This window comes from Sorex fumeus, unplaced genomic scaffold (genome assembly GCF_029834395.1).
Source record: "Sorex fumeus unplaced genomic scaffold, SorFum_2.1 ptg000063l, whole genome shotgun sequence".
Classification (NCBI taxonomy): domain Eukaryota; kingdom Metazoa; phylum Chordata; class Mammalia; order Eulipotyphla; family Soricidae; genus Sorex; species Sorex fumeus.
Genome location: NW_026606120.1, coordinates 49,419,480 through 49,439,566, shown reverse-complemented (window position 1 = coordinate 49,439,566; position 20,087 = coordinate 49,419,480). Strand labels below are relative to the sequence as shown.

General features: G+C 40.1%; 1 protein-coding gene across 1 annotated transcript in view; it reads left to right on the top strand.

Moving 5' to 3' along the window:
* Nucleotides 1-20,087, top strand: part of NLK (nemo like kinase) — a 149,035-nt gene that overhangs the window by 70,211 nt on the left and 58,737 nt on the right. The window contains exons 2-3 of the mRNA XM_056126866.1: nucleotides 2,390-2,519; nucleotides 15,984-16,039. Of these exons, the coding sequence (XP_055982841.1) occupies nucleotides 2,390-2,519; nucleotides 15,984-16,039 (186 nt within the window). The remainder of the gene's footprint in view (nucleotides 1-2,389; nucleotides 2,520-15,983; nucleotides 16,040-20,087) is intronic.

Below are 20,087 nucleotides of genomic sequence, written 5' to 3'. Positions count from 1 at the left end.
CTTGAGAACGAGTGGGTTTTTTGTTTTTTAATTAGCATAGCTTTCCTTACCATGATAGGATTAAGACCATAAGAAGTCAGAAGTTGGGCAAAGTATGCTTGAATGAGTTCTTTAAAAGGGTATTTTGTTGGGGCTGGAGCAATGGCACAGCAGGTAGAGCGTTTGCTTTGCATGCGGCTGACCCGGGTTCGATTCCCAGTGTCCCATATGGTCCTCGAGCACCGCCAGGAGTGCAGAGCCAGGAATAACCTCTGTGCATTAGTGGGTGTGACCCCCACAAAACAAATAAAAGGGTCACTGTCACTGTCCTCCTGTTCTTCATCGATTTGCTCCAGCGGGCCCAGTAACATTGTGAGACTTGTTACTGTGTTTGGCAAATCAAATATGTCATGGGTAGCTTGCCAGGCTATTTTGTTAAATAATAATAGCCAGGGTATTTTGCTAAATCAGTTTAGTCTTTTTTCGGGGGAGGGGGGAGGAATGGAGCGTGTTCAGGGCTTACTCCTGGCTCTGCACTCAGGGATCACTCCTAGTGGAATGATAAGGGGTGGCAGGGATCAAACCCGGTCGCTGTAAGGAAAACACCTTAATTGCTGTCCTATCTCTCCAGCTCCAATATACTCAAGTTTTGAGAGAGAGATTTATTGTGCAGGCTAGCTATTACATATATTATAATTATTATTTGGTAATCATCATAGCAATTTATTTAGGCAGAAATCATCAATGGATACTTAATTGTTTCACCAAATTTTCAACCAGTGAAATGTGAAAATGTAAAGAGCCTTACATTCTTTAAAAATATTAGGAGTATATGATTTAAGAGTTTTTATAATCACCTAGGGAAGTAGTGGTTACTCAGATGAATATCTAAAGAAGTCAAGGTTTTTCATTAAAAAATTTGACATGATTTTAGACAGAATCATAGAATAATTCACTTTCAGGAAGGAATTTATTTTGTTTTTTCTTTTGTTTTTTGGGTCAGACTGGGCAGTGCTTCAGGGGCCATCTCTTGTCTTATGCTTGAGGAACCATTTGGTGCCAGGATGACCTACCTTTGTAGCTCCAAGAAGGCAATTTAGTGAGTGTCTGATTTTTGTGTGGAAAAGATGAAGATATAGGCTCTGTGATACATTAAATAAGTACTTAATTGAACGACCATACTCAAGATTGATTGGTTGCCAACTCATAAATGGTTTCTGGTATTTCAGAGATCTATTCTCAGCACTGTTCTGAACTTTAATAACTTAGATTAAGACATTGATCATATAGATCACATTTTCAAATGACATCTGGAAGGGATAGGCAAAGTATTATGAGACTGAAACCGAGGAGCTGAAGGAATATGGCAGTTGGGAATAATAAGCAGGAATATAACAAGGTGAATCTGGTTGGCATAAATTCTACAAGGATAAGCAACCCCTGGATGATGAGTGAAAGGGAAAAAACATTTGATTTATGGAAAAATCAATATGCCAAATGTCCATAGTAATAAAATACATTGATTTGCTTAACTGTTGGAACATGTATCTAATAGATTTGTCAGAAAAATGGAAACGATATTAGCATTTCAAACAAAAGGCTGTCTAATACAGGGACTTCTTTCAATGGGGCGAGAAGGCTAAAAGAGCAGAGGAATACAGGAGACCAAGCTGATCTCGGCACAGGAATATGGGACGCAGCTGCTACCCCAAGTGCAAGAAACAAAAGGGAAGGTTCTTTTCATTTAAAAATACATCTTCTGGGGGGGGCACTAATTGAGGAGCCACTCTTTGGCTGCTGATGGTCGTGAAGTCCCTATTACTAAAAGATGTTGATTGATATAAGAAACCAAAATATTTAAATTGTGTTCTCTGTATTCAGCTTAATGTGACAGCAACTGAGTTATTCTCCCATCTTTAATTTGGTGCTGAAAATGAATCATGAAAGTAATCTGACCTCAGGGTGGGTATGCGGCTCAGCAGTAGAACACAGGCCTCCCATGTGTGAGGCCCTGGGTTTGAGCCCCAGGCACCAGAAAAACAAAACTGATCTCATTGTGTCTCTTACTCTCCTCCACCTGCATACCTTTACAGTGGCTTTATCTCCTACCTCAGATGTATTACTGTGTGACTTCTCAGAAAGTAAGTGCATAGAGAAATTCAAACAGGGATCTATCAAGACAACAAAAAAAAAAGGTTTCGTGAACTAAACGTTCTTTTTAATGGGTACTTTTTAATCATTAACTTCTTTTGTACTAGCTTCTTAAGTATTGTGGAGTGGATTTAATACTGAGTGTTTTAAGATAAAATTCTTTGTCGTGCACAGAAATACTGAAGAACAGAGTCTGGAATTGATTCCTTTCTCTCTCTCTTTTTTTTTTATCTTCTTCCCCCAAATATTGCTGCTGTAGGTCGGTAACAGATCCAAGAGATGGAAAGAGAGTAGCACTCAAAAAGATGCCCAACGTCTTCCAGAATCTGGTCTCTTGCAAAAGGGTCTTCCGGGAATTGAAGATGTTGTGTTTTTTTAAACATGATAATGTAAGTGAAATTGGTGTTTGAGATAAACCATTTCTTAAATGTTTCCTATTGTATAGAAAAAAAGAAAGTTTTTAAAGGACATGCAAGTAAGATTTGAAAGTCAGCTATAATTTTACGTAAAACACTCTAAGAACACCAAACACACAGTGATGTCATAGGAAAGAACCTCTTTATTTTAGGGATGGGGATTAGGGCTTATCAGTGCTCAGGGCTTACTCCTGGCTCTGCCCTTGAGATCACTTCTGGTTGAGCTTTGGGGTGCCAAGAAACTAACCCTATTGCATTGGCTTTGTGCAAAGCATGTGCCCTACTTACTGCACTATCTCTCCACCCCTGGAAAATGCCAAGGATAGACTTCTGACTCCACATTCTTACTGAAAGGAAAGGATCCACAATTCCTGAAGCATATATTTTTAATCCTTTGTTTTCCTTTCATAAATATTCTCTCTCATAAATATTCTCTCTCCCTGTTTCCCTCCCTGTCTCCCTCCCTTCTTCCCTTCCTCCCTCCTTCCCTTTCTGTTTCATTTTTGGTCTGCATCCAGTGGTACTTGGTATCCACTCCTGGCTTCATGCTTAGAGATTGAACCCAAGCCTCCTGCATGAACAGCATGTACTTCAGTTCTTTAAGCCATCTCTCTGTTCCTATTCTTTATATCTTTGTGATCATCTTAAATTTTCATTCTAAGAGTGGAGGGTGTAGCTCAATGGTAACGCATATGCCTTGCATGCAGGAGGCCTGGGTTCAGTCCCCAGCACCACAGGGAAAAAGTTTTACGGTCTAAGTGCTTTTCTATTTTTCTTTTCCCCTTCTTTTTTAGGGGAGCACTCCCAGAAATGTTGGCGACCACCAGTGCTATACCTAGTGGTGTTTAGGAATTTATTTGGTGCTGGAGATCAGATCTGGCACCTTATGCATATCAGACATGTGAGCTCCAGACATTTGAGCTATCTCCCTGGCCCAATATAAGTGGTTTTCAACTTTCATAGCATATTATAATCATTCAAGTGCTTAGTTAATCCATGTTTTGTTTCTCTTTGGGGATGGAAGAACTTCCCATGTAGTGCTTAACATGAGCTGGTTCTACTCATGGTGATACCTCACCAACCTGACCAAGGCAATTCAGTGTTCAGGCCCAAAATTACTGAGCTGCTCTCGCCCTATGATGCTAGGGACCCCCAGGGCCACCCTGAAGGTGCTCAGGCACTTTGAAGGATACACCTCATGTTGAGGATCAGGGGTCAAGCCTGTTGTGCAAATGCTGAACATGCTCTCCTTGTTTAAGTTTTAGATTGACTTTTGAATGTGATACACTCTCCATTTTCAGTATCGTTTGAAGAATATATGCTGTTAAACATTTTAAATCACATGGAAAAGGACTGTATGTTTGTAGAGGAAATAGGTTGAGAAATAATCATAGCTGAGGGTTTCATTAAGGGAAACCCAGAATTTTTTTTCCCCATGCCAGAGAATGAACCCAGAACCTCCCACTTAACCACATACCCAAATCCCCAAATTAGGTACTTTTTATGAACCGTGATAAAGTCTATGTGAATTACAAAATTTGTTGATCATAAGATAAATATCATTTGGCACAAAGCAAATGTTAATACCTACTTGGGGAACAGCACCGATAGACAACATAAAAATAGTTTAAGATTTAAGAAAATAATTGGCCCAATTTTAAGTGCCCTCTTTTTGATCTCTTACTCTTTTATTTTGTATCTTAGTTAAAAAAATTTTTTTAATTTGGATTTTGGTCCTCACCCAGCAGTTACTTAGGAGTTACTCCTACTCTGGTATAGTGCTCAGGGATATCTCCCAGCAATGCTAGGGGGACCATGCAATGCAAAGGATGAATCCGAGCCTCCAGCATGCTAAGTAAATGCCTCAACCCAATGACCTGTCTTATGCCCCCTTTTCCTTAACATTTTAAATCAGATTATGTTAAAGATAGTGTTACTGTTTTTCCTCAGAAAAATAGTAAGCTACTATCAGTTATAAGCTACTTATGCCATTTCAAGCCAATTGACTGACTGGTTTGAGAGAAAGGCTTTCCTCCTCTAAACCTGAATTGAAAGTGGTGTTTGTAAAAGTGTACTTGAACGTGCTGGCTAATTAGTCTCTTAGTACTTGGTTTCACAAAGAAAATAAGTACTGAAAAATAGTATCAGAAAAGTAACTTGAGTGCCAATCCAAATTGCCCATTTTTACCAATTCCTCAAATTTTGGAAGTGGTTTGGAATGATCTCTGATGTCTTTTGATTATTTTTCTCAAGTTTGCTTATTAATAAAGAATACAAAGTTTATGTACAATGCCAAAGATTCAAATTAAGTTTTCCTCCACAGTAGAGAACTAGGTGGCATCAGAAATTGGCTTACTGCAGCTTTCAATGGTGTATTATATCCAGAACTCTCTTGGCTTCTTTCATAAAGAAGGAATGGCGTAATAATCCTCTCTTTGTATATATTGTATCTTTGCTAATGACTCATTTCTATATAGTAATGAACTAACAAAGGCATTGTCAGTGTGGAGTTTGTAAGAAAAGAAACTAATTGAATTCTTAAGAATCATTCATATTAAAAGACAAATCAATATTTGTTTGGAGCTTCTGAACTCTGTCATAGGAGTGCTTATAGCTTTTTGTTTTGTTTTGTTTTGGGCCGCACATAGGGGTGCTCAGGGTTACCTCCCATCTCACTTTTTCCCCCCTTTTGGGTCACAGCCAGCAGTGCTCAGGGGTTACTCCTGGCTTTGTGCTCAGGAATCACTCCTGGTGGTGCTCAGGGGACCATACGGGATGCTGGGAATCGAACATGGGTCGGCCACGTGCAAGGCAAGCCCTACCCGCTGTGCAATTGGTCCAGCCCCAATCAGCTCACTCTTTGGGGAAACCTAGCAGTACCAGAAATTGAACCCAGAACTCTTCTTGCAATCAAAATATGTTACAGCCTGTGGAGCTGTCTCCCTCGCCCCAGTGAAGGGGTTCATAACTTTTATGGGATTATTTGAAAGTGAGGCAATTGAAGATGATATGGCATCCCTGTATTACACACAATAAATTTCTGCTGTGCTCTGAGATCTGTCTTCAAAAGCATCTCAGAGCCCGCCGGGTATGTGTGGAATGCCAATATAAAAGCCAACTGGTGTTTGGTGTACTTAAGGCAACAAATGTTTATAGACTGTATCCTGTGTGCAAAGCTCAGTGCTCCTTCACATAAAGGATTCAAAGTTTAAAACATGTTTTTTGGGAAGAGGAAAAGGGGAGCATCAGTAACAGTAATATAAACCACAGTGCCTGAAAGGGTAAGGGGAGAGTTCCTGCCACAGAGGCTGGAAGCGCATTTGGAGGAAAACTGGATACATTAGTAGAGGGAAGTTGACAGAAATAAGCAATTGGTGTCGGAACCTCCTGTGCCTGAAACAATGTATGCAATCATAAATAACTGAAATTCATGCTTACTCAATAAAAAATTAAAATTAAAAAACAAAAAAAATTGTTTTGGAAAGCGGGGGGAGGTAGACCAGATGTATGTTTAGCACTTGTTACTGTATATCAGGAACTATCCTGGGTGCCTTATGTGTGTTGATTAACTTAAATATCTTATCAAATAGGGCTTATTATTCCTTATATAGAGGAGGTAGCTAAAGCTTAGACTTAAGTAACTTGCTCAAAGTCAAGGTTGACAAGCATAAAGTCTAAAACTGCCTTTGCTTTAGTGTGGATAGTTCATAAACATCTTTTTTTCTTCTTTTTGATTTTTGGGTCACACCCAGCGATACTCAGGGGTTACTCCTGACTTTGCACTCAGCAATTACTCCTGGCGGTGCTTGGAGGACTATATGGGATGCCGGGGATTGAACCCAGGTTGACAGCGTGCATGGCAAACGCCCTACCCGCTGTACTAGCACTCCAGCCCTTCATAAACATCTTCTATACCTAAACTACATTAGCTTCTAGAAGTTTCTACCCCCAATGAAATGAGTAATGTGATAAATACTGTGACAGTGGTAATATAACAGTTTTAAATTTGAATGCACAATAATCTAGTCTGTGTGTAGAAAACTGGGCAACCAACTTTTGAAGTTTACTAGAATCACTCTGTGGTCTCATCTCAAATCTGTTAATCTGGGTTCTTTGAGGTTGATGTCTCTTTTTTTTTTTTTTCGTGGGTTTTCTGTTGTTGTTTTTTACATTTTTCAATTGAATGTTGTCAATATAATAATGAGAGAAGTTGTTGTAAACTTTGAAACTCTGGGTTGCTTTAAACAAAGAGAAAGTGTTTGATTAAATTGAAGGGAATGTCATGAGAGGGGATTAGAGAGTTTTGCCCAACCATCATGAGAAGGTTGGATTTTAATTTGGATGACATTGTGTATGTCAGAGAATAGTTTGTAATCCTTTTTGCTATTGAACTAAAGTCAAGATATTGGCCTTTTAAACAGAAAAGTCATTATAACCAGCGTCTTTGTAATCAAGATCATTGATTTCAGTTGATCTGACTGATTAAGATATATATAGATATATAGATATACATTAACAGACACCACATCCACACTTTTACCCCCTGTTAGGGGAAAAAAACACCTTAAAGGATGGGTGTTTGCCATTTTAAAGGAGAGCTTTGCCTGATATTGTATGTTATGGGTAAGAAAATTGCTTTAATTTTCTGGCATTAGACTTTATTAATTTTTTGAGTTTTGGATGCTTAAAGGACTGTATGGGATGCAGGGGATTAAACCTGGGTTCACTGCATGCAAGGCAAGTGCACACTCTCTCTCTCTCTCTGGACCTGTAAGGTAGGTATTTTATAGGCTTAAAACTCACTTCTAGCCAGAATCTGAGCATTATAAAATCTGGAAAAATAGTCTCTATCTTCCCCACCTTTGCAGTTCTGTATGCATACACAGGTGCACATAATTTCATATGATCAGCATGGAAAGCAATGATAATACTTGGATTCTTTTATTATTTTTTATAGTGACCATGCTGACAGTGCTCAGGTGAGGGTCTTAGGTCATTCCCACCAGAACATAGGCAGTACAGCCTGCAGTACTGTAGCTGATAGTACTTAGAAACCATCAGGACCGCACTCAGCAGTGCTCAGGGTAGGGGCCCATTTGATGCCAGAGATCAGACTCAAGCTCTTACACAAGCTAGGCATGTACTCTGCTGCTTGAGCTATCTCCCAGGCCACACAGCCTTGTACCCTTTTGAGAACCTCCTTAGGGGCCATTGATTCTTACTAAGAGCCCTGTTTTATAGGTCTTGGGCTTATTTCTGTCCTTAACAGTCCAAGTCAGCAGTCAGATCTCCTTATAAAGTTGAATGATTAGATGGTGACAGAAGAAAGAAGTCCCAGATAACTTCAGTGATACAACTCTTAGAGTTACTTTTTCACAGTATTTTTGTTCAGAAATAAACTAGAGGGGGCTAGAAGCAAGAAACACACTTGTTTTTAATGCTGCCAGCCTGTGTTCCATCAGTGGCACCACACATCGTCTTCTGAGTACTGCCAGGAGTGATTCCTGAGTATTGAGCGAGGAGCAAGCCCTGAGCACCACTGGGTGTGTCCCAAAAGCTGGGGGTGGAGGGTAATCACTTTTTTTTCATTGTCTAATGGAAACAGATTTCTGATTATATAGGACAAGGAATCATACCAGGGGCTAAAGAGATAATACAATGCTTAGAGCGTTTACTGACCCAGATTTAACCCCTGGCATCCCGTATGGTCTCCTGAGCACAGCCTGTTGTGTTCCCTACCCCAAACCCCCAAAAATGGGACTCATACCAGTTTGGTGGGCCAGAGGCAGCTGAACAGACTAAATATATGTTTTGCATGCATGAGACCTAGCTTTAATTCACTTCACTGTAGAGATCTCTTGAGCATTTCCAAAAGTGACTCCTCCCCACCCCAAACCCCCAAAAAAGCTCTGAACCAGGAGCTTCTCTCAAGCAACAAGCCAGGAATAGCCTTGTAAGCACCCCTAGGTGTAGTCCAAAACTAATAAAAGTTAAAGAGGGCCAGAGCGATAGTACAGTGAGTAGGATGCTTACCTTTCATGCAGCTAATCGAGGTTCGATCCCCGCAAGCCCCTCCAGGAGTGATCCTTGAGCTCAGAGCCACGAGTAAGCCCTGAGCTCTGTGGATGTGGGGGGAAAAAAATTGTGGTCCTGAGCAGGTTTAAGTAGTGGTCTCTTGGGGGCAGGCAAGAGTACAATGGTTAGACTGCTTTCCTTGCACACAGTAGACCTGGATTCAATCCCCAGCACCCCATATGTTCCCCCGAGCACCAGGAGTACTTCCTGAGTACAGAGCTAGGTATCCCTGAGCATTGCTGGATGTGACCCAAAAAAAAAAAAAAGCACACAAAAAAAAATCTCTTATCTCTGACACTCCATATTGTCCCCTGAACCCACAAGTGCAAAGCAAGGAGTAAGCCTTTGAGCACTGCCGGGTGTGGTTAAGACAAACAAAAAAGGTTGAACAGAGTTGGAGATTCACACTCCAAATGATATTGAAATATAGATAAAAGGATGAATTAAATTTTTTGGTGGGATGGTTGGAGCCTCCATGTCAGTGCTAGGGCCTACTCATGGCTCTCTGCCTAGGGGTCATTCAGAACCAGGGCAGTACTGGGGATTGAACAGGATTGGATACATGCAAGTGCTTTGACCTCTGTATTATCTCTGCTGCCCTTAATTTTTTTTTTTTTTTTTTGCTTTTTGGGTCACACCCGGTGATGCACAGGGGTTATTCCTGGCTCATGCACTCAGGAATTACTCCTGGCGGTGCTCGGGGGACCATATGGGTTGCTGGGAATCGAACCACGTCGGCTGCGTGCAAGACAAACACCCTACCCGCTGTGCTATCACTCCAGCCCCTAATTTTTTTTTTTAAGAAAAGTTTTTATCAATATTAGCCGCCAGGATCTCCAACACTGTCAATTTAAAGGATTTCATGCATACACCATTTTAACACCACACCTGCCACCATAGTGCCCATGATAAATTCTTAACTGGGCAAGTAAAGCATTGATCTTTTTATTTTATTTATTTTTAAATAAAAAGCATTCCAGAGACATAGTACAGTGGGTAAGATAATTGCATTGCACAACTGGGTTCAATTCCTAGCACCACCCCTAGGAGGACAGGACAGGAGTGATCCTTGAGTGTAGAGTCAAGAGTAAGCCCTGGGCGTAGCTGGGTGTGACCCAAAAACCAAAAGAAAGAAAGATAGGGACTGGGAATGCTGAGCCTAGTGATGAAAAGTTTGACTTGGATGTGTGAGTCCCTAGATTTGGTCTCCAGCATTCCCCCCACCCCTGCTACAGACACACACACACGCAAAAGAAGATTTTTCTTAACATTAAAAACTCCAAATGAAATCAACATTAACTATAAGAATGGGGCTGGAGAGATAGTATAGCATGTACGTGCTTTCCTTGCATGTGGCTGACTCAGGTTTGATCCCCAGCACCTTCTATGGTCCTTTGAGCACTATCAGGTCTAATTCCTGAGTGCCGAGCAAGGAGTAATCCCTAAGCATTGCTGCGTGTGTGGCTGAAAAACAAAAATATGTTATAATAATGAAAACATAGACCTCAGTAATATATATATATATAAATGGTTTGTTTCAGAGTATACTTTTGTCTTTTATTTTCTTTTGTGCTGAGAGTGTTCTGGGGGCTATTCCCAACATAGTGCTTGGGGCTCGCTTACTGCAGTCTGGAGGGCCATACAGCATCCTGGGGCTCCCCCGTGCAAACCATGTGCTCTAGCCCTTTGAACCATCTCTTTGACCCTTAAGGATAGTTTGTAAGTAAATATTTAGTATATGAGGAGGATGGTTAGAAATAAACATTTTACTTGACATTTTTCAGACTGAGTTCTGTATCTAAATGTTACCAGTCCTACAAAGAGCATCTCCAATCAAGAATATTTGCCCATCGGGCAAAGACTTAATCAAGAATGTCACAAAGGAGGATAGCTAAATGGCTTATAAGAATGACAAGGTATTCAAAGTCATTAGAAAAATATATCTTAGACCTACAATGAAATAGTATTATAAACCCAACAGAATAGCTAAAGTAAAGATTGCTTGCTACCCAGTATTGGCCAAAATATGAATCTACTGAAACTTATCCATTGCTGGTGACCATGTAAGTTTGTAAAATTACTTATGAAAATTGACAGTTTTACTAAATATAGACCTACCCAGTGACCAAATAGCTTTTCTCCTTGGTATATTCAAGACTAATTACTGATTGATCCCCCAAAAGATACGTGTGAATTAACATCTTTATTCTTAATACCTATAAATTGGAAATAACCCAAATAACTTCCAGTATAACTCTGAATAAGAACGTTGTGTTATATTCTATACATACAATGGTCGATGAGACATCAATAAAAAAGTATGAACTACTCATCCACACTTCACCGTGGATTGATCTCACAAGCATATCAAATGAAGAAAGCCATCTGCACACAAGACTTAATTCTCTGAGTCAATTTATATAAGTGAAGTTCAAGAATAGTTAAAACAAATCTGTAATGATAAAAATAAACACAGTGGTAACCTCTAAACAGGGTTGACTTTTGATTTGACAGGGAACCTCCTGGGATATTAAGATGTTTAATTTCTTGATCTGAAATTTAATCCATGAAGTAAAAAATGCATCACTTTACACTATATGTAGAAATCATTCAAATTACACACTTATGATTTGTGTATTTTATGTTATAGTCTGTAAGAATCACTATAACAATCTGCCATAAAGGATTTTAAATCTATTAGGGGAGGATATTTTATGAGCTGTTCAGCTCCTCATCTTTATATTTAGAATTGAGCCTATTCATAGCAGTCGTTCTTTAATCAAGAGCTGGAAATACAGCATTTACTCTTCATGGGTCCAATTTGTAACGAATCTTCTAACATTCACGGACATAAAATTCTAAAACACATTAACCACAATAAGTTCTTGTCCAGTTCATCAGATACTTGAGATGTAGGTTGAGATTTAGTGTGAGATATAGTTACTGTTTGGTAACTATCATCATTTAAGCATTAATAATTTTAATTAAATATTTTAATTAAATAATTTAAAATATTTTTCAGTTAGACAAGTGCCTTTTTATTTGTTTGTTTGTTTGTTTTTGCTTTTGGGGTCACACCCGGCAATGCACAGGGGTTACTCCTGGCTCTGCGCTCAGGGACCATATGGGATGCTGGGAATCGAACCTGGGTTGGCCGCGTGCAAGGCAAACGCCCTGCCCGCTATGCTATTGCTCCAGCCCCTAGATAAGTTTGTTCACTATTTTAGTTTGAGATAGTTTGAAGAGTTGGTGGTATTTAGGGATAGTTTGGTTCTTTAACGGTCAGTATTTACAAGTATCTTAATATTTAAATTATATAGTAAGGGACCCAGAACATGGTTTAGTGACTTAGGCATTTAAATCTTGCACTTAACCCTTTACATGCAAGATTGGGAATTCAAGCCCCGATGCTTCAGCATGTGCTGAGGTGACCTTGACTGTTCAGTGGTTGGTGTCCTCTGTGTTTTCGAAGAAGGGGCTCAGGAAAAAAATGTAAGGCTGATCTCTCACACTATATTGCCACCGAAAATGCTTGGAGTTTTAGGATTTTTACTACTTATAGGGAGTCAGGGTACTGGAGAGATAGCTTAAAGGGCGGAGTGCATATTTTGCATGCAGGAGGACAAGATTTGATTCGTGGCACCACAGGGACCCTTGAGCACCATCGTGTGTGGCCCCAAAACAAAAATAAATGGAAAAAAAATAGGTGCAAAATCTGCAATTTGAAATTCTGCTACTATAACCCATTTGCATCACTTCTGAGATGTCTGGACCAGTCTACTGTTTGCTTAGAACAATTTCTCGTTTAAAACTGTTTTTGCCACCTAGATATACAGGAATACCAATCTCTGATAAACCTTTGATAAAACAAACACTGTCCTCCCGTTGTTCATCGATTTGCTCAAGCAGACCCAGTAACGTTTCCATTTTGAGACTTGTTATTACTGTGTTTGGCATATTGAATATGTCATGGGTAGCTTGCCAGGCTTTGCCCTGCAGGTGAGATACTCTCAGTAGCTTGCTGGGCTCTCCGGGAAGGGCAGAGGAATCGATATAGAAAGAAAAAAACAGTATAAAACAGGCATTTAAAAATTTACAGATTGAGTTGAAATCAGGTTCCTGGGCTAGAGTGATAATACAACAGTAGCATGCATGTAGCCAACCTGAGTTCTATTCCCAGGGCTGGAGCTATAGTACAGCAGGTAGGGCATTTGCCTTGCACACAGCTGACCCGGGTCCAATCCCCGGCATCCCATATGGTACTGCAAGCACTGTCAGGAGTAATTCCTGAGTGCAGAACCAGGAGTAACCCCTGTGCATCACTAGGTGTGACCCCAAAAAAGCGGAAAAAACAAAAACACTTGAGTTCTATTCCCAGTACCCTGATATGGTCCTCCAAGTCCTGCTTGGAGTGATCCTTGAATGCAAAATTAGAAAAGAGTAAGCCCTAGCTCAGCTGGATATGAGCCCAAAACAAAAATAAATAAAATAGGCTCCAGACATATTTGGCCCACCTCCCCTTTTCAGGGGTGGGGAAAAAATCACTCGAGTCCCTCTGAAAATCTACCTTTTTTAAGTGACTCTTTGGAACTGTACCCTTCTTCCCCCACTGCAATTGATGGTTGCAGTCCACCAGTCCTGGGTTGGGGGCTGGGGAGGTGTGCAGTAAACCACTTCAGAAAATACTGAGTTAAAATATTATACCTTTGAAGCTAACAGTCACAGTTAAATGCTTTGGTGCAAATGTCTAACCCCTGTTTTATATGGCTCTACAAAAAGCCTCATCAAATTTAGAGTAAGAAAGCCTCATTCTTCTCCATCAAGGTTCTAAATGTATGGTTGTCACTTTCCTCTAGATAACCTCTAATTATAGCAGATAGATTTGAAGTGTAAAATAGCTTTGTCTAATGGACGCTGTCACTCATTACATTCTGTTTTCCCCCAAGACAGGATATATGTTGTTCAGATACAGAATTGAGAATCCGAAAGATGTCAAGTAAAACACTAATTTCTAGCTGCTTTCCTCAGCATCAAATATTCATGTTAAAATTGTTCTGTCGCATAATGAGAAATGAATTTACGTGAAATTTGTGACACACTTGCTAATTATAGGTTTTTCTTTAAATATAGAAATGAGGGGGTCAGTGAAATAGTTCACAGGGCTGGAGAGCATGATTTGCATGCAGAGGCCCCAAGTTCAGTCCTGAACACTTCATCCCCCTCCTCAGCCCTTAACTCTAGAGGTTGGGCTCGACCACTGAATGGGAGGTCTGAGAAAAATGATTTCTTCTCATGGTAATAAAAAATATTTCATTGAAGAAACTGGAAATTTTATTATTTTCCACTTAGTCAAGAGTTTAAGTCTACAAATATTTTCACTCAGGAAAAATAGATTTGGGTTGGGGGAGAGTTCTCCCAGACAGTGCTCAGGGACCACAGGGGCCCCTCTGGCAATATTTAGTCAACATTTAGCTAAGCATTGCTGTTAGTGCCCCACTATCTTGTCACTTCCCCCAGCTCTGCTTGTATGTATAATGGATTTTTAAACTATGGTTATATTTCAGTACCTGTAATGTAAACCTTAATACCAAAAGGAGAGAGGGAGAAGGAGACAGAGAGAGAGAGAAAGAGAGAGAGAGAGAGAGAGAGAGAGAGAGAGAGAGAGAGAAGAAAGGGGGGGTGCCAGCCATAAAGGCAGACTGGGGTGGGAGCAGAAGGGAAACTGGGGACACTGGTAGTGAGAAATGTACACTGGTGAAGGGATGGGTGTTGGAACATTGCATCACTGTAACCAAATCACAAACAGTTTTGTAACTGTATCTCACAGTGATTCAATAAACATTTTTAAAAGAAAATATGGTTATATGATTTATATATTTTATATGGTGACATATATATGGTGTATATACAAGAATGTGTGTGTGTGTGTGTGTGTGCGCGCATGTGTGTGTTATTTTGTTTTTTGGTTTTGGAATTACACCCATTGGTGCTTATGGTTTTCTTACTATGCTTAGGAATCACTTCTAATCATGCTTCGGGAATCATATGTGGTACTGGGGATTGAACTCTGGTCAGCTGTGTGTGGTACAGTTCAACACTGTAATCTCTCTCTCTCTCTCTCTGGTCTCTGATATATTTGATAGCAATTGTTACATTGGTAGTGTATTGCTTCTCTGAAATACCTGAATTTAGCTGTCATTGTCTTTTTCTTCTTCATCTTACCGCTTCTATTTTGTGCTTGGAATAAAATTTTAAAATGTAAGCTTACATCAAAAGTGCGCTCCTGGAGGCCCTCTCCCAGACCCCCCTCCACCCCCACCACGACCCCCCCCCCCCCCCACACACACACACACACTGCAGTGGCCTGGATAATCTCTGACACCATGGGACCCTTTTATTGAAATACCAACCCAGTTGACAGGGGCCCCTGGACCTCCAAAGCACTATTTAGGAGTCTTCCCCCAAATAAATAAAGTAAAAAAACGCTTAAAGAGACTGATGGGAATATTCCCTCTCACCTACTGTGTTCCATCAGAACTATTTCTAGAGTCTGCCTAATTTTTTTTGCCCCAGGGCCTGAATGTACCTTCACATTACCTGACCAACTCCTCTACAACTTCAGCTTCATGTTATATCAAGGAAGCATTTTCTCCCCACACTTCACTTTTTCTCTTCATAATAATGTTGTAATTATACGTTTGTGTAACGGTTTAATGCCTTCCTCTCCCTTGGTCGTAAAAGCAAGGATGATAAAATTTTGTCTGTCGGTTTAACGTGAGTGCCTGCCACAGTGCCTGCCAGGTAGAATTCACGTAGTTTTTGAAGAGAGCAATAAAGTTCTGGATGGGGTAGGACTTATCCTGTTCTTAGAGCAGTAATTAAATAATGATTTAAAATAGAGCATTTGGGACTGGAGAGAGAGAACAGGGATTACTAGGGTGTTTGCCTTTCACATGGCTGACCTTCAATCGCTGGCACCCGTGTAGTCTCTTTCCCCAGGCCACCCCCAGGAGTAAGTCCAGAGCACCGCTGGGTATATCCCAACCACCACCACCCTCCCCACCCCCTTGCCAAAAATAAAAAATAAATCTTTACTCTTCAATACCCTCTTCTGTGCAGGGATTCTGGTATCATGTATTATGACCCAGCTGCCTCTCATTTAGTTTAAATAAAAATGTAGAATTGCTTTTATATAGTATGTTTACAGATCTATCTTATATATTTAGGGCTTTGTTTCTTACCTGCTGAATTAAGTTTAGTTTTCAATCACAACTCATAAATCTTTAAAGACCTGATAGTATTTACTTGCATTTATGTCTTCTTTTACTAAATTTGACTTTTTTTCTTCTTTCCTTTTCTCAGGTGCTCTCTGCCCTTGACATACTCCAGCCTCCACACATTGACTATTTTGAAGAAATGTATCCTAACCAGGGCAAGTAAAAGAAGAGGACAAATGTATTGATTTCTTTTCCTGACACCTTTTGGTATTCAGTTGAAGTATATTAAATCCCAACCGTAAGAAGTGGTAAAATACTTGAAATCGGGTAATTTTGAAATCCCAAGTACCTGAGAGAACACAATTTTTTTCAATACACCCTGAGTGGTAGGACCCTAAAATAGTATATCCACATAGCCTTATAAGATAGGTTATCATCATCCTCACATTGCAGGTGAAACCAGGTTAGCTGCAGTGTATAGCAGGACTCAATGTAGTGCTCTTGTCACTGTGTCACATCTGTTAATCAGTCAAAAGAGTAATCTGTTTCAGGGTAAGATGAAAAATAAAGAGAGAGTGTAAGTGCTGAGTTCTTTGGAATAATGTCATGGTGGCAAATGCCATTATTAACTTAATTCTATCAAATGCAGGCGCAGTTCTCGGTTCTGTATGTCCATGAGTTTATTTAACCCCTAAAATAACTCCCTGAAAAAAGTATTGTGAATGTTCTGACAGAAGAGGAAATTGAGGCACAAAAGGTAAGAAACATGAGATTGCAGAGTTATTAAGTATGACTACAGTTTGACACTATAGTCTTGATTTCAACTCTTTATCTAGGTAATTATGTCAGTGTAGAGGTTTTAACATTGCCCTGAAACTTTGTTTTGTTTTGTTTTGTTTTGTTTTGTTTTTTTTTGTTTTGTGGCCATGCTCAGGGCTTACTCCTATCTCTGTGCTTCCGGGATTACTCTTGCTGGACTTGGGGAAACATGGAGTGCTGGTGTTAAAGCCTTAGTTGGCCACATGCAAGGCTCTGATTCCCCTGGTACTGTTATTAATGTATAAAAATACTCCATGTGAATACCATGGATAATATAAAATGATACCTGATAACAGTTCTTGGAAATATGTATGAAAAAGATTGTGACATAAGTTAGCACTTTTGACACTTCTGGACAAAGTTTTGCAGTTTGAACTTGGTGAAGCTTTTGGTGAGAGATGAAATTCTGTATCATTGAATTTGGTAAGTTCATGATAGTGCAGTATTCACTCTAGGCCTTTCATTAATGCTAGCTCTGTGACTCAGAATGGAAACTAATTTAATGCAGGATAATTTTTTCTGAGTTAGCAGGGATAAATGAAAATTTCATTCTTACACAGATGGTAATTCCATACTAGACAATTATCTTTGATAATATCCTTAGTAACTAGGAACAATTAAGAGCTTCCCAAAGGGAAAGAAACTGCTAAGGTTACTAGAGAATTGGGAAATCTTATAAGATGATAGAATTATCACTGATCAACACTGTTGGGATTTTTTTGATCTGATAAACCAAAAGCTTTTGAATGCTGTAATCCTTGGTGATATTTTAACTTATGAATCATTTATGGAATTAATCCCTTTTTCTTTTTGTCGAATCATCATGAAGTTACAGAATATTTATGATTGAGTTTCATGTGTATATTCTTCCAGCACCAATCCCCTCACCAGTGCCCATTACCCTCCACCGGTATTCACAGATTCCCTCCCAGTCCCCAGCCTGCTTCTGAGGCTCTTTTCCATTCCCCCATTGTCCTAGTGTCCCCTGACTTATCCCCCTCACCCTTGCCCCAGTGACATGCTTCCTACTAGGACCATATCTCTTGCGCTTTGCTTCTATTGCCATTCGGCATTTGATACTCCCTGCATGAGGTTTCTGTATATCCTACGTATGAGAGGGCTCTTTCTGAGTCATTCCCTTTGGTTGATTTTACTCAACATGATACTCTCCAGATCCATCCAACTTGCATGACTTTATCTTTTCTTAAGGCTGATTAGTATTCCATTGTGTGTATGTGCCATAATTAATCCCTTTATCCAGTGGAGCATTAACTGTAAGTTGGGGTGTGCCGGCCATGCATATCCAAAGAGTGGACTGATCATTGACCGATAAGTGTCCTTGCAAGGCCATAAGCAGAGCATATGCATTGCATGCAGGAGGCCTGGATTTAATCACTGACACCATGTAGTCCCCTGAGCATTGCTGTGAGAGACCCCTCCCCACCAAAACAGAGCTGGGAGTAACCCCCTAGCACCTCAGGTGTGACCCAAAACCAAGTGAGTGTCTGTGTATCTGGTTCTCATGGACCAGACCAAGTGGTTCTGACACCGAATTTTTTTTTTTAATCATTCCAGTAAGTCCTCATCTAACACTGTTGAAAAGTTCTTGGACACTGATTTTAAGAGAACTAGCATGTAATGAGAGCAAGTCCCTGTTCAGCTGTGTACAAAGCAAACACCCTACCCTCTGTATTTTTTTTTTAAATTGCTCCAGCCCCAAGAAAAAAAAATTTTATTTGAAGCATTATTTTATGGAGAATATGGACAGTAATTCTATGCTAGACCACTTACAATCTAAGCAGTGGAAATTTTAATGAGGTGATCCTGTGTCCTGGTTTGCCAAAACAGCTCTGGCTTTTATTTTACCTAATGTTCAGCTATAATTAGTAAATTCCTCCTTTCACTTTCAGAAGTGTTTATGTTTCAATAATAGGCATAACTTTTGCAGGCATTTTTTCTTTTTTCTCTCAGTCTTTTTAAAATTAAGATAATGTTGGTTTATGAATTATTATATTATAAGATATTATATCTGACAAATTATGCCAAAGCCACCTCCAAATTACCAATATTGCTCCTTCATTACCCATAAAGCCCTTCTCCACTCCTGCTCCCTTGGATTGTTTCTTTCTTGTCATCAGTCTAAGGATGTGTCTTCACTGGACATGATCTATTCCCTTCCCTCCCTCCCTCCTCTCCTCTCCCTCCTTCCCTCAGGGCTCAGGCTCCCTACCTTAACTTCTGGTAGGCTCAGGGGATCATATGAGATGCCAGGGATTGAATCTGGTGGTCCATGTGCAAGGTATCTTCCCTACCTGCTATATTTTCTTCCCAGCCCCATGCTTTGTTTACCATATACAAATGAGATCATCTAGTATTTATCTTTCTCATCTATTTTACTTAACATGATAACCACCAGTTCCATACATGTTATAGCAAAATGCAAGATTTAATTTATTCTGATAGCTAAGCAGTATTACATTATATATATATGTATATATATATATGTATACACACACACACACACACACACATATATATATCACTGTCACTGTATCACTGTCCTCCCGTTGTTCATCGATTTGCTCAAGCGGGCCCAGTAACGTCTCTATAATGACACTTGTTACTGTGTTTGGCATATCGAATACAGCACGGGGAGCTGCTTGCCAGGCTTTGCCCTGCGGGCGAGATATTCTCTGTAGCTTGCTGGGCTCTCCGAGAGGAGCGGAGGAATCGAACTCGGGTCAGCCATGTTGGCTGCGTGCAAGGCAAACACCCTACCCGCTGTGCTATGGCTCCAGCCCATATATTCATATATATATATATATATATATATATATATGTATATATCACTACTTCTTTGCCTTGCATGCGGCCAGCCCAGCCAAACCAGGTTTGATTCATCTGCCCCTCTTGGAGAGCCCGGCAAGCTACCAAGAGTATCTCGCCCGCATGGCAAAGCCTGGCAAGCTATCCGTGACATATTCGATATGCCAAAAACAGTAACAACAAGTCTCACAATGGAGACGTTACTGGGCCCACTCAAGCAAATCGATGAACAACGGGAGGACAGTACTACTTCTTTATCCATTCATTTGTCTTTGACATTTGGGTGTTTTCCAGATTTTGGCTGTTGTAAATAGTGCTGCAGTGAACATTGGTGCACATATGTCTTTTTGAATTAGTGTTTTTGTGGGGTTTTGCCTAGATAAGTATGAGTGGAATTGCTGGGTCATGTGCTATTTCTGTTTTTAATTTTTTGAGAAATCTCCATACTGTATTCCATAGAGGCTGAACCAATTTTCATTCCAGTGCAGGCATTCCTTTTGTTTCTGTGCCACACCCTACAGTGCTCAATGCTGGGGTGGGGGCAGGAGGTGATTCCACCCCTGGCAGTGCTGGGGGGACCATGTGGGATTTATTCAGGGCTTTC